Genomic DNA, 14,970 nt, shown 5'->3' with positions numbered 1-14,970 from the left:
CTCCCCCCGCCAGGCATCTGCATTCCCTGCAGACGGAGGAACCTGAGGTCCAGGGGTGAGTTGGAGTGGCCCCGACCGTGCAGCGTCCCCTCTTCCCCGGCAGCGCCCCAGCTCCTGCGCAGGCCCTAGGGTGCAGAGGTCAGAGGACCCTGTTGGCCAAATTGACAGAGGGCTTTGAGGCAGCAGACTGCTGGGACCGCATCTAGCTGTGGGACCCTGGGCAGGCCATGACCTGGACTGCTGCTGATCTAAGACGGAGTGACAGGGACTGCCCAGCTCGTGGGCCACAGCCGAGGTTACTCAGTGCAAGCTGAAGTTCTCCCAGATCTAAGGCCGCAGTGTACATGTCAGAGGAGCCGAGTCATATTCCCCGAAGTCTTACATTTGAATTAATCTAATTGGATAAAACCAATAATCAATCTACTAGGAACCTAGTCTAAAGAAATCATCAGAGACGCAGAGAGATCTGTGTAAATGCATGATCACTAAGATGCTACTTTACGATAGCAAAAGATAAGCAAGTAAATAAATAAAAAGAGGAACTGAACGTCCCACAACAAGGAAATATGTTAATTACGGCACAACCACAAAATAGCACGTTATGCAGCCATTAAACATCATCGTTGTGAGGAATATTTAATTGAGTGTAAAATGCTCATGATGTAGTGGCAACCGAATGAAGCAGGAAACAAAACGACGTATTGTGGTCCCTATTTCTCGAGGAAATAGATACACGTAAGCGTGGAGACTCGCAAAAGCCTGGAGAGGGACACACAGAGCACGAGGTCAGCCTGCAGGTGACAGGCTCACTTGTCATTTAAACCTCATTCTGCGTCCTTACGACACCAGGATGGATTTCTGCACAGATGTCAGGAACTCCGTGTTTCTGATGGGCAGTCGGGTGCACCTGGCACAGAGGCCAGGTCTGAGCCAGGGTTTTCCGTGGCCTCGGGCACCCCCAGCTGAAGCGCTCCCTCCTCCCTCCACCCTCCCCAGGGGACTGAGATCGTCCTAGGGCCCTGCCTACCTGCATGTGGCACACAGAAGACACACATTACCCATGTGCCCCTCTTGCCCCACTGGGAAGGTGGCAGCGGCTGTGCAGCTGCAGGGCCGGGGCAGGGCAGGGCAGCCTGGGAGAAGGAGCCCCTCACCCTGAGCTGCACACGCCATCGCTTCTCCCAAGCCCGTTCGCCACCAGCATTTCCAACCTTCGCCTTGACCACTCAACTCTTCCTCAAAAGCTCTCCAAGGGCTCCCCTCTGCTCTCAGGACACAGAGCCAGCACTCACCCAAGGTGGCAAGACCCTGCCCACTCCCCAGCCTTCCCGTCGACCACTGGTGCTCAGCTCCATGACTTTGTTTCACTTCCAAGGAAGCTTGCACCTCCCTGACCTCAGGGCCTTTGCACAAGCTGCTGGAATTGTAACCGGCTGTTTCCGTTGCATTGAGCTGCCTCTTGCAGCCAGGGGTCCACTGATCACTGCAAGGAGATGGTTTGTTTTCTTGGGAAGAAGCTGTCATCTGGTCCAACCCTAGTTTCATTCTTCATCACTGCCAAGAGGTCATCCTGGCCTCTTGAACACCTCCAGCGACAGGGAACTCGGCACTTGCTCTACGCCAAGTCAGCCAGCTCTTTATTCATCTCTGCAAATTTCCATCCGGAGGTTGGCAAGCCTCGCCTCACCCTGAGCTAAGGGCTATCCCTCACCCCCTGCTGGTTCAATCTGACCTCTGAGTTCCCCCAAACAGGCCAACTCCTCCTCCACAGAAGAACCCAGAAAACACTGGGAAGTGGCAGCTCTGCCTGGGCAGCCTCTCCTGAGAGACACAAGCTCGTCTCTCGCCCACGCCCTGGGAGGCCAGCCTGTCTGGGCCGAGGAGACTCGGGGCTGCGGTGCATCTGACATAACTGCTGGAACATTCTGCATCACTCAAATCCCAGTGCCTGCTAAGCCTGGCCAACTCCGCTGAAGAAATGAGACAGTTTTGAAGTCAGCGTGCATTCAAAGCAAGTCCATTTGAAATTCAGGGGACCCAAAAAAGGCAAATTCAAATTAAAGTGTCTATCTAGATCTCATTGTTACAGCAGGAGACGATTGCTCCAGAAGTCGGCTTCCTCCTGTCGGAGGAGGAAGGGCCTGTGAATGGCCCTGATTGCCTGTCAGGGAGGCAGGGAAGGGGGGCAGGCCCCCCCATACCCTGCCGAAGTAGCCTGTCAGTTAACCCCTCCTGGCAGGGCCGCATGGACACTGTTCTTGGCCACGTCCTTCCTCGGCCAGGCCCTGAGTGGGAGACAGCCTCTGAGGATGGCAAACAACCATGTGGGCCCTGACACGGCCAGGCTGGGTGCCCGTGATCTGGGCTCCTGTGTGGCCCTGGGAACTACTTTCCCTCACGGGTCCACACGCGGGCCTGACGGATGCAGAGGCTGCGGCCCCCCTCCAAGGCGCCCTTCCTGCTCTAAAGCCGTGGTCTGACCCTCGGTCGGTGCTGAGGGAGGAACTGTGGCTGCTGCCCTCCATGTGGAAACCCCCGTGGAGAACTAGCCTTGGGAAACACCGGACCCTGCATCACAAACGCCTCCAGTCATCAGCCCTTTCCCCAGAATGGCAGTGTTTTCTGAATGCCGGAGCCGTGAGTCGTGGGGAGAGCTGCCCACGTCAGCACAAAGTCTGTCTTCATAGGAACTGGCCCTGCTCCGCACAGGCTGGTCAGCTCTGGGCCTGGACAACCCCTTGCTCTGACTTCAGCGTCAGCACCGGAGCAGGGACAGCTCCCGACCTCTGGTTTCTCCAACCTCACCAGGCACAATCTGGCACAGAGAGTTTCTTCCCAGCCTGGGGTGGAGAAAAGGGAGCTGTGACCTGGCCCAAGTCCTGATTTTGTAGAAGAGAGTGTCCAGGCTCACGCGAAAAAGGCCATGCACCCCATGGCCAGTGATATCTGTGCTTTAAAAACAAAACCATTATTCAGACAACTCAAAAACAGATACTAACTCCCAGCTCTGAGTTCTAAGACTCATCTAGAAGGTCGGGGGCCTCTGAGCAAAGTAACCGGATGGTGAATGCATGCCCAGAGCCCTGCCTCCTCCCCCGTCAAAGGAAGGGTGAGACCAGGAGAGCTCTCTGAGCAGTCGAGATGATCCTACGAATCAAGAAGAAACCACAGTGGGCAGGGGAAGGCAGAAAGACCTTTGGTTTAATCTGACCTCCAGGTCTGGCGTGCAGGGTCAGGCCAGGGTGTTTCCTGGACATTTGGGCTAGCAAAACCACACAAACCAGAACAGAGCTGGTCAAGGGAGCTGGCCACACAGGTCACATGCCTCGCACGTGTGAGGCACCAAAGCCAGGCAGGTGCTCATCTACATCCAGCCATTTGACCTCACAAGCACCGTCAGGGGCAAACTAGGGCTGGGGGTCAGGGGGCTCATCCGAGAGCACGTGGCCAGCAAGAGGCAGCGCTGAGGGTTAAAGCCAGGGCAGGCCTGATCCCTTGGCCAGTCCACCCTGGGCAGGGCCAGCGGGCAGCAGGGCAGGATGTCCACCCAGAGAAGCTGGTCAGCAGGGAGCCACCTGCTCGGTGTGGGAGCCCACGTGCACACAGGTCTGGCAGGGGACGGGGCTCAGGCACTGACAGTAACAGCTGAGATGGAGCAGACCCTGCCCAGGCCCCTCCTCTCCTGTCCACAGGCTAGCAGGTCAAGGTGGCCTGGGCCCTGCTGGGAGGGCTCCGCAGCCTTAGACAGGACACAGGCAGGCAGGTGGGGCACATGTTGCATTGTGGGCGCAGCTGCTCTGGGGACGTGCCCTGCATGGTAGAGTCTGCTTCTTGTGCCACCCTCCTGAAACACTTTGGGGCTGTATCAGCTATAGGATCAAGGATCACTGTGTGTGAATCACCCATGTCAGTCCACAGGTGCACGTGTGCATGGTCAGGCCACTTCCCCAACAACCTAGATCAGTCAACACCTCGGACCCCTGCGAGGGCCCCAGAGCAGAGACTTGGTGGGGGGGTCTGTGGACAGAGGGGAGGAGGGGGAGCTCGCTGCTCCAGCCTCCAGGACAGGCCCAGCTCAAGGCTGGTCCCCCTGACATGAATGCCCCCGTGTGTGGATGCAGCTTTGAGGCATCAGCCTCGGGGACTCCTCCCTCCTCAGAGCTCCATGAGGCTGCCTCGAATGTGTCCTCTGCCCATGCCAGGAAGGTGGGGAGGCCACAGCATCCCCTTGTCAGCTCTTTTATTCTCAGTCTGTCCCCAAAAAGCCTTTGTCCCAACTCTCTTGCTACGGAGGAAGATGAAGAAAGTGCAATTAGGGCTTTGAAGTTCAAAAGCAGTGAGCACCAGGGAAGAATCAGCGCATTCGACAGAGGAAAGCCCAAGGCCAGGCCAGCTGTGGGTGTCTGGGGGGATACCCCAGGATCGACCCTGGGAGGGCGGGTTCCAGGGGGACATGTGATAACAGCCATCCTGGAGTGGGCTGTGGCCACTCCTGCTTGCTGAGCGGCCCTAGCGGGCCCCACCCTGGCATCTCTGGCTCTGGACCTGGGGGCTGTGTGTCTGGCCCCATCCTGCTGCCTGCAGCAGCTCTTCCTCCAGGAGGCCCTCACTGGCCCTTATACAGCTCTGGGCAGCTGTGTCCCGGTGACCTGCAGAGCCCTGAGGCATGTTCACCTCCCCATCAGCCCAGGAGTGCTTTGAGGGCCGAGATTTATTCCTGGGCCCCTGGGGGCTGCTCAGGCCCCAGAACAGGGCAGAAGCCAGTGACGGTCTGAGAAGTGATTATGAGCTTGTCCTCTGGGGGTTAAATGCCCCTCCCCAAGAGCCGGAGATCTCCAAGTTCCGATCTGTGCATCATCAATGCACGGAAGAGGGCCAGGCTGGCAAGCTGACCCTGCTTGTTTACAAGGCTGTTTTAAAAGGAGAGAACAGCAGCTGCCAGGGCCATGCTACACCCACAGCAGCAAAGCAAACACTTCAGTGGGCAGTGATAAATCCATGTGACTCTCAGCCTGCGTCAACGTGTGTCTCAGCTGGACAGCAGGTCCACCGTTCCCGAGTCTGTACCTCTTTGGCGAGGGCCCAGTGAGGAGGGCAGCAGGTGGCAGGGGAGGCACACCCAGGCTGCGTGGGTGTGTGGGGTGGGGGCGCGGTGGAGCCACAGCAAGCCTGTCGTGAGGGAGGCCTGGGCCCTGCACCCCTTATTCCAACGGCTGCCAGCACACAGTAGTGATGAGCAGAGACTTGTGCAGGGCGGAAGAGGCTATGGAGCCCACTCTGAGGGGATGCAGGGTAGGCTGCCCCTACTCCTGCCCTGGCCTTCCTGTCCCTGTCCAGCAGCTCCCTGTGGCCACCTATGGTTCGGGGCCCAGCAAAGGGCCCCACTCAGATGGACAGGAATTCCAGAGGGCAGAACTAGGAAACGTTCCTCTTGATGTTCTGCCCTACAGGTCCCTGACAATCAAGCTGCGGGTTTTCAGTGGCCACGTGTGGATGCCCAGCTCCTCTAGCAGCAGGGGGGATGGGAGGAGAATTTGCATAGCTGCTTTTCCAACAGCCACACAGGCCCCTTGGGACCTCCACAGCCTATGAAGCCCGCTCAGGCTGGGGCCTCCTGCTGGGCCCCATGCTGCCCATGCCCCATCCCTCCCAGCACCCTGGATTCAGATTTCTCACAAGCCACTGCCATGCAGGATGCCTTGAGTGAGACCAGACAGAAGCCAACTGAGAGCATGTGTATGTTTACATGTGTGCACCTCTGCGTGTGTGTGAGCGGCAGAGTGCATGAGGCTGGCGTGAGCACCCTGCAGTCCTGCTGCTGAGCCACAAAAGCTCCCACAAGGCGGCTGCTGACCTGCGTCTCCCTCATCCCCAATCACGTGAGGACCGCGAGTCTGCAGGGCACTGCCTGAACTCAGCCAACGGCGACGAGATCCGTGCAGGGCTGTGCGGCTGCGCGGCAGGGAGACAACGTCCACTGTGTTCACAACGTGCTGGGTGCTTGTAGACACACTGGCTGACTGTGACATCACAACTGTCCCCCAGGCTCCTCATGAAGGAGGTTCATGGAGGTGAAGCCACATGCCTGGCCCCAGGGCTGGGCAAAGGGAGGGTGACGTTGGCACCGAGGCAGCTCCGGCCTGGCGTCCAGTGTCCCTGCCACCTCCCGCCAGAGGCTGGCCTACAGCAATGCCCGCCACAGCCACCTCCCCTCAGCCAAGGCCGCCACTCCGGACACTGCGTGGGCGGGTGTGCCCAGGAGAAGGTGAGCCCTCTCAGCAGCACCCGCCACCTTTTCTACCTCCCCACTCCTGGGACCACGTGGGAGGCAACTGCCTGCTCCAGACCCCAGGCCAGGCCAAAAATGAAACTGGCTCCCTGCCCAAGTGCTCCGGAGCGGCCCGGCCCCTCTGAGGGTGGTGCTTCGCGGAGGAAACCGGCTCAGAGAGGCCACACGGCCTCCCCAAGCTCACAAAGCAGTGGACTCGGAGCTGCGTTCATTTCCATTGCTGCCCTTCAAGTTATCACAAACCGAGCGTGGTAGGCAACACGAGGGCGTGGTCTCACAGCTCCACAGGCGGGAGTCTAGCCTGGGTCTCCCTGGGCTGCATGTCCCCTGCAGGGTTGGGAGGCCCACTCCCTGCTCCTGCAGGTGTCGTGGCTTGGGCCTGCCCCCACCTTCAGACCCCCAGGCTGGTGCTCCATGTCACCTCCACCCTCCCGCTCTCTCCTCTACCCCAAGCAAGCAGAGGTCCAGCCACCACAGAGGTGTCAGAGCCCAGAGCTGTGTGGAGGCCTCGCACAGGTGTCCCGCAGGGCTGCCGCCACTCCCAGGACCCGGCACAAAGGCCTTCCTGGGTCCCCCAGGCAGATCCTCTCCTGGGAGAGGGGCTTGTGTCCCTGGGCTGGATCTTACCCAGGATTACTTACCCCAGGATTACTTACCCCAATTCTGTCAACTTACCCACAGAGCTGGCCCTATGCTGCCCACGCAGCCACACGGGGGAGAGGGAGGGGGACATACGAATGGGCCCTAGATGGGAGGCCGCTGCACTGCTTATCAGCTCCTCGTCCCTGAGAGCACTGAGGAGGTTCAGCAACGTGCCTGAAGCCCCAGTGCCCCAGCCCGTCTCACTGCGCCCATGGCCCCCACTATGGCAGATCCTGGCAGGAGGGTGTGCTGCTCTACAGAGTGGACCTGTGGCTGTCGCCCTACTGGAGCCCTGCGAGGAGCCAGGTGCTGGCCCCGCCATGCTGTACGCACAGGCAGATACCAAATAACGACATCTTGGTCAAAGAGGAATTGAATATGTGATGGCAGTCGTAAGATTATAACGGGGCTGAAAATTTCCTAACACCTGGTAACCTCGTAGCCGTTACGTTTGCGGTGGTGCTGATGCAAACCTACTGCGTGCTGGCATTGTGAAAGCACAGCACGTACAATCACACCCAGCGTGTGACGCTTGACAACGGTAACAGACAACGGCACTGGTTTATGTGCTGGCTACACCACGTATTATTGCTTTAGAGTGGGCTCCTTCTACCTGCTAAAACAAAGTTAACTGTAAGATGGCCTCAGGCAGCCAGTCCTTCGGGAGGTATCCAGAAGAAAGCATTGTTGTCACGGGAGACAACAGCTCCACGTGGGTCATTGTCCATGAAGACCTTCCAGGGACGAGATGTGGACGTGAACGCATGACTGTACTTATACACATACAGGCTGAGTACCCCTCACCCAAAATGCTTGGGACCAAATGTTTGTAATTTCTGAATCTTTTGGATTTTGGGCTCTTTGTGTTATATACTTACTGGTTGAGCACTTCTGATCTGAACATCTGATCTCTGAAATGCTCGAATAAGCATTTGAGTAGCTTACCAATGCTCAAAAAGTTTCAGATTTTGGAGTATTCTGATTTCAGATTTTTGGATTGGGGATGCTCAACCTGTATATCGTCTCCCCTCATGCACGTAACTAACCCCTTATGTTGGTATTGCCACAGACCGTTTCACAGGTTTGGAAATGCAGGCGAAATAGTCAAATCACACGCTGTACTTGCTGTGTGACCTTGGCCTGGTTGTTCAACTTCCCACTCTCACAGTCAGTTTTCTCATTCTCAGAACAGCTTTCCTTCCCTGGGTCCTGGGGGTGGAGGGGGGAGTCCCTGAGAGACCAGGAGCCCTGAGGACCCAATGGCCTGCCGGCTCCCACCCCTCCCCTCAGGCCCAGGTAGGGCCAAAGCCTTTCCAGGGAAACCCCAAAGACTTGGGACCTGCTTCTCCCCGGGAGGGAGAGGCGCGGAGGCTGCCGGGCTCCCGCTGGAAGAGCTGGCGCTGAGGTTTCTTGCCTTTCCCCACGCGGCAGCCCTGCGCGGGCAGCTCTCCCCACCCACGCGGTCCCCGGGACAGGGAGCCCGAGTTTCCTCCTCAGCAGAGACGCGGGGCTGCACAGCAAACCCACAATTATCCCAGCACACATCTGCAGAGCCCGCTCAACTGGAAACAGGCGCAGCTATTTCTAACTCTGCCTTTAGCTCCCGTCCTGCCGGAAAAATCATTTTTTGGGAAAATAAATAACATGAGCGGAAGTGACTAGGTGTAGTTTGGTGTGATCTTTCCACAGCCACGGAGCCCGTGCGCACCAGCCCCAGGAGGGGTGGGTGGGAGCCTCCCTGCCCTTGGGTGCTGGTGCCTAGTTCCCGCGTGTGTTCCCTCCCTGAGGGCACTCAGCTGCAGCTCCACTCTGGGGGAGCCCTTCTGAACGCAGGAGGATGGAGTCAGGAAGACCCCAGAGAACATCCAGATCACACTCCTCACGGCAGATGGGGAAACTGAGTCCCGCAGGAGCGCTGGGGCCTGGCCTAGGTCGAAACCCAAGGTCAGGGGCTGCAGGGTGGGTAGGATGGCTCTAGGGCATCTCGTCTCCTTGGGCTCTAGGGACCGCCCTGGCCCTTGTGGACAGTGCTGAGGCAGGGACCACCGCCGCCTGGCTCCCCTGGGGTCAGCGACCGTCTGCAGGAGGTGCCCGCAGGGCTGGGCCCCGCAGGCTGTCCGCTGTCAGCCTACTCCTCCTTGTCTTTCCCCCTTTGCGCCTGTCAGTGTGTCTGTCCCTCCAGCAGGTCTGCAGCGGCCTTCTCCTCCAGCCAAGTCTCGCACCAGCGAGCGAGAGGCTGCTGTGAGTGCACTGGTGCCGTCCTCCTGTCTCCGAGCCCAGCATCCTGGGTATGGAGGTGGCAAGGATGAGGGAGGACGGTGTCTTGGCTAGAAACTTCCTACCAGAGGCTCGGCAGCCCCAAGATTGTCCTCTCATCATCTAATTGGAGGCTCCCCAAGAGGCCGCTAGCCTCACAAGGGAGAGAAGCCCCTCGGGGACCAGAGCCTGGCATGACGGGGGCTCTGAAGGAACACACAAGTGTAGCTTTCTAGGACATCTGCAGGGACCGCAATGCTTCAGGCCACCTCCAGAAGCTGTGCCTTCTGCCCGTGGAGGCACAGGGAAGAGAGACCACAGGCAGAGGAGGCTGCAGCCTGCACACGCTGCTGCCCCCAGCGCCCCATCGCCATTCCCGAGGACACCCCCCGCAGGAGCCGTTCAGGCACCAGGAGACGAGAACATCTGCAGCACAAGAGTGTCAGTCGAGGCCAGCCAAGCTACTTGCTGACACTGTTTTAAAAAATAATTGATTTTTGGCCTTTTGGCTAAGATTAAGCGTAGTTAAGTGTATAAACAATATAATCCCAGGGTCCCAATTTTGTAAGTTTAAATTAATAAACCTACATATTTGCCTACACATATAAAACACTGAAAGGAAACATATCAAAGTGTTAACAGCGGTTGCCTGTGGGAGGGAGGATTATAAGTGAATTGTTTTTCTTTTTTGGATTTTCAACAATTTAAATACGAAATACTTTGGAGTGTTTTCCCAAGCTTTCATTGGAGGTAGTTTTCATGAGATCAATCACTTCAGCTAAAAAATATGCAAGAATCCAGTGAAAACTATGCCTCTTAATTTATAAATGTTGACATGACAAGTGATATGTTAAATAGTGACTGTTCTTAAGTACATCTTTATTTACCTAATCTTTTTTAAAAAACCATGGAATTTGTACAATGTATTAAATTAAACATCTATCAGTGATCCTGAATTATTCAAAAGTATACAGAATTATACAAAAGCAAAGGAAGTACATCTCTGATAGCTTATTTATTTAAAGACTTTGAGTGCCTGAATATTTACTTACTCAAAGGTTTGAGAGTTTCAAGGAGTGCAAAAATGGATGAATGTGATCTAAGAAGTCAGAGAAAATCTAGAAGAAAGTGAGCCTGGGGAGCCACTGGGCTGCAGCCGGAGAGTGCCCTACATGGAAGGAGCGAGGAGGGCACTGCCAGGCTCAAGACCAGAAAAGAGAGGCAACGTTTCCTCCACTGCTAAATTCTGCTCGGAATACATAGGCCACACCAGGTACAGCTTTTTTGTAAAAATGGAAGTTGGTTCTTTGTATCTACAAAGCTGTGCAGGCCGGTTAGACAGCCTACTCCATACCTCGGCAGTCCACAGTGGGGCCGGTCTCTGCCTGTCCTGACCTCCCACACCACTGCCCAGGCGACCCTGCCTGAAGCAGCCACATGCCATGCCAGGACCATGCGCCCTGCCGGGTCCACAACACCATCTCCGTGAATGGGCAGTGACAGATAAGTCCCTGTCACCCCAGATTTCCAGCTGCTTGATGTCCATGTGGGGCCACCTCTGCCCTTATGGTCAACACAGTAATGCCCCTACTTCTGCTACTGGAATTCGCTCACCCTGAGGACTCTTCATCCCAATTGTCCCAGCCCAGAACCCAGAAGCGCCCCAACCACAGCACACACCAATCCCACAAGGCTCTGCTGTTCCCAAATCAGCACCGGGCACGAGGCACACACAGGTAAGGAGGTTTCCACCAGCCCCACCCCTCCTGCTTGCACAGACAGCCCCTGCAGCCTGAGGACTCCTGTGCTGGCTTTGCCAGCAAACTTCAGAAGTGCACATCCTGTTTGCTCCATGCTGAGCATGGAGATACGCCAGCTTTTCTTCTCCTTTCTCGGCTACCATGTCTCATGTTGGCTTCCAGCTGCAGAGCCTGGCTGCTCTAAAGGTGCCCTACCTGCCTGGCCCTGTCCCACCGTTCACGCCATCACTTTAGTCCTCCACTAACCCTCACCAGGACAGAGCCCAAGCATTAGCATGCAGAAGGCAGACTGAAGGACGGAAGTCAAGGGGGAATGGACCTTCCTTCCCAGAAGGTGCAGGGCTGAACTGTCAAGTGGAGGTGGCCCAACATTCAGAAACCTCAAGGATGACAAGAACACGGCCAGTGCGTCTCCCTCTGGCCACAGCCCACCATGCCATCGTGACACGGCTGCTCTAGCCAGCCTGTTCTCTCCCCTCCCTGTGGCCACAGCAGGGGCCTACCTTGAAGATGAGGCAGTCAGCCTTGTGCTCAGCATATAGGGAGGTCAGCCGGTACTGGTTCTCCGTGGTGATGTCGATCTGGTAGCCCGTGAGCGTATAGCAGACTTTGCGGAATTCCTGGATCTTAGTCTGGAAAACCTCCTTCAGCCGCTGGTTCTTCAGTTCGGCACTTTCCACCTGCTTCCTCAGCTCTGCGAGGAAGGGAGGGGAGGAGACAGGTGAGCCCGAGGCCATGCATGAGTTCCAGCTCCCTGGGGTGGACGAGGGCTGGCACCCACTCAGCAGGCCTTGATCTGCGCCGATGGAAGGGACAAGGCGATTAAGTCTGCCCTTCCAGGGTAACGATGGTAATATTATCACAGTCAACCCTGAAACTCTAAGAGAGAGGAAGCCAGACACCAGTCTGAGCTCCAGGCTCTACTGGTCTGGTCCCTGCCGAATGACAACGGGCAACGTCTGAAATCACCCAAGTAGCTGTCAGGAAGCCGAGGTTTAGTCCTGATCTGGGGTGGACTGTCCCCACTTGCTGTAGATGTCAGGTGAGAATGTTCTTCTGGAAAGAGCCCCGGGAATCCAGGCCCTGAATTGAAAGCCCACACCTTAAACACACAGCCTGGTAACGCTGACAGACAGTTCCCAGACCTCACATGCATAGCCCAGCGATGCTGAGAGAGAGTTCCTGGGCTACCAGGCTGCTGCCTGAGTCCTCGCAGGGGTCGGACGCCTGCCCCACACGAGCCAGCACGAGCAGCAGTGAAGGCAGGTGGACAGGAGGCCATTACCCCAAGGCATGACCTGCAGAGGCCACCTCGGAGACGAGACCACTGGTGACAAGGGTGCCAGCAGCAGCAGAGTCTGGGTGGGCCCTGAGGCTGAGCGGTGAGAAGACAGTCAGCCCCGCCTGGACCTACAGCATCTGCCCCGCCACTCCTGCCTGCCGTGGTTTACTGCCACCCGGGGAGAAGTCGGCAGCGGGGAGCCGTAGGAGAATGCACGGGCACCATGAATCTTTCACCCAAGGTGCCTTCCAAGTAATTAAGCCTCCATTTATCTTCCCATTAATTATCGAGACTGGCTCCACTTAAACACGCATGGAGCTGTCCCCTCCCAGGGGTCTCATCTGCAGCTGAGGACGGGAGCCCCTGCAGGGGCTGTGATACTCCAGGTGGGGACAGGAGCCAGCTGGCTACAGGGGTGAGAGAAAAACCTGGTTTGAGTCCTGCTCTGCCTTGTGGCAGTATGAGCGGAGGCTGGCCGCCACCTCCCTCCTCCCCAGTTTGAATCACGGGACTGGCGTGGGCGCCCAGTGACAACTGGCCAGTGATAACTGGCTCTCTGGCTGGGCCAAGAGAGGAGAGGTAAGAGGTGGTCACAGCCATGTGGCTCGGAAGAAACTGAGGATCCCGATCCTAGGCAGTGCCCAGGGAAAGGCTGGCCCCGAATCAGACAGTCTGAAGGCCTCAGGGCTCTACCCGACCAGGACCAGCGTGGGGTCCCTCTGTGCCCCTCGGGAGAAGTGTGTGATGGAAGACAAAGCCAAGCGCCTACTGGCCAGTTCATGGAGTCATTGAGACCAAGGGACCGACGGTGAGCACGTGTGCTGTGGCCCGAGGCTTGGAGGGGCCAGGTCAAGGTGGACGGACACAGCCGGGCCGGGGAGCCTGCACTCCAGGGACAGGGGCTGAGTGGAGATCAGAAGCCCACAGCGTACAGAGGAAAACAGAGATCCGGGGGCCAGGGAGGTTCCCACTTCAGCTTTGCCACCTCCTGACCTGTGACCCTGAACCCATCCCTTCCCATCTCCTAGGACCTTCCTGAAATAGGAATACAGGGAAGTAGCTGCCTTCAGAGGCCGCCACCAAGATTAAGAAGGATCGTCCTCGGAGAGCGCAGGGCTCACGGGCACTCCTCTGCCAAGAGCGTGGACTCAGATGACCACGCCACACTACACGCACACACTCAACTCCCTGACACGTTGCTATGGCTTAGGTACGAACACAGTCCCCACGTCGCAAACAACGAAACTGAGGCTGAAAGAGATTAGTCCTTGACCACAGAGAGGAAGGGCACAGGAAGGGCTGCGGACGGCCTCAGCCCTCTCGAGTTCTGCAACGCTCTGGCTTCTGCACAGGCAGCCTGGTGCAGGCCCACATTCTGAGTGAGGGGTCCCGATTCCACAGGGGCTGGGAGGAGATGGGGCCCGTACGACACCCAGCCAGTCTGCAGACGGCTGCATGACGTCCGTCCACCTGTGGGACTGCAGCGGCCTGTCCTGCCTCACCCTTCCTTGCTGGCGCAAATGGCCTGGCGGACACTGTCACTCCACAGCTGAGAGCCCCTCCGTCAGGACGCAGGCTCAGAACCTGATTAATCGGGTAATCAGGCTATGAAATCTGAAGGTTAATTGGCAGCTCTGACCCCAATACCTTCCCTGTGTCCCTCAGTCAATCTTCCCTAATGCAGAGCCATCAGCAGGAAGAAAACCTACGTACAGAAGGAAGAATTCACTGACCACTCTTCAGAGGCAATATTTTTCCCCTGTCAGGGAACGCACTGCCCTTAATATATCTCATATGTCCAAAGGGAAAAAATTAAATTTTGGTAATAAATGCAGCCTGACCTTGGAGGAAAAAATAGCCCCCTGTCTCCATAGACATCAAAGCTGCCTTTGTGCAGCTCACAGACCCTTGTAGTCAGGGCCCAAGTCTGCACGAGACCCAGCCCACGGTGGGTCAGCGTGGGCTGGGGTGAGGAAGGAGGCACGTGGAACACGTGCCAGGAACCTGCAACCCAGCTGGCAGGAGTTGGTGCTGCTGCACTTGCACTTGGGGACAGACTCTGGGCACCTGCCACCCGGCTGGGAGGAGTCAGTGCTGCCGCACTTGCTCTTGGGGGGCAGACTCTGGGCACCTGCCACGTGCCCAGTAGCTGCTGGGCCCCTGCTACAAGGCAGGCCTAACACTGATCAACAGGTAACAGTAGGGGGTGTGGAGGGGAGTGACTTCCTCAAGGCCACATGGACTCTCGGGTAAGAGGGGGCCTGACTCCGATCTGCCCGGTCAGGTGGGGAGGGGGCCCAGCTTTCAGGTAAGGCCCACCTTAATGAAGTGGGCTCAGGAAGGGAGATTTGCGAAGAATCCCTTGACTCAGGGCACATAAAAGTCAACATTTTTGACCTCCCCGTTATTCCTGTAGCTCAATCGCTTACATAAACGTGAATGAATAATTCACATGATGGTTTGGATTAAATAAATAAAAGATGGGTTTTCCGCCTCAGAAATGTCATCGCTTTCTTGCCACTTGCTCTCATGCAGCCTCCTTCCCAACCGAGACAGGAGCCAAGGGTTCCCTGGGCTAGGTTCCGTGGGGCCCACGCTGCGTGGCCCGGCAAGCTCCCCCAGGGCCCCGGGGTGTGTGACCACCCTGCGCCCCACCCCTCAGACCTGGCCTGCTGGTGACGACACGTGGGCAGAGCGAGCAGAGGGCCCACGTGGCCCTTCAGCGCTCCTGGCCCCAGCCA

At 57.2% G+C, this 14,970-nt stretch overlaps 1 protein-coding gene across 2 annotated transcripts in view; it reads right to left on the bottom strand.

Moving 5' to 3' along the window:
* The window catches only part of MAD1L1 (MAD1 mitotic arrest deficient-like 1 (yeast)), a 396,911-nt gene that overhangs the window by 65,071 nt on the left and 316,870 nt on the right, over positions 1-14,970 (bottom strand). For both annotated transcript variants that reach the window (XM_012639097.1, XM_012639098.1), the window contains one exon: positions 11,451-11,641. In XM_012639097.1, the coding sequence (XP_012494551.1) occupies positions 11,451-11,641 (191 nt within the window). The remainder of the gene's footprint in view (positions 1-11,450; positions 11,642-14,970) is intronic.

Source organism: Propithecus coquereli, unplaced genomic scaffold (assembly GCF_000956105.1).
Source record: "Propithecus coquereli isolate 6110/MARCELLA unplaced genomic scaffold, Pcoq_1.0 Scaffold137, whole genome shotgun sequence".
Lineage (NCBI taxonomy): Eukaryota > Metazoa > Chordata > Mammalia > Primates > Indriidae > Propithecus > Propithecus coquereli.
Note: the sequence above shows the minus strand (reverse complement) of the source record. Positions and strands in the feature narration are given on the sequence as shown.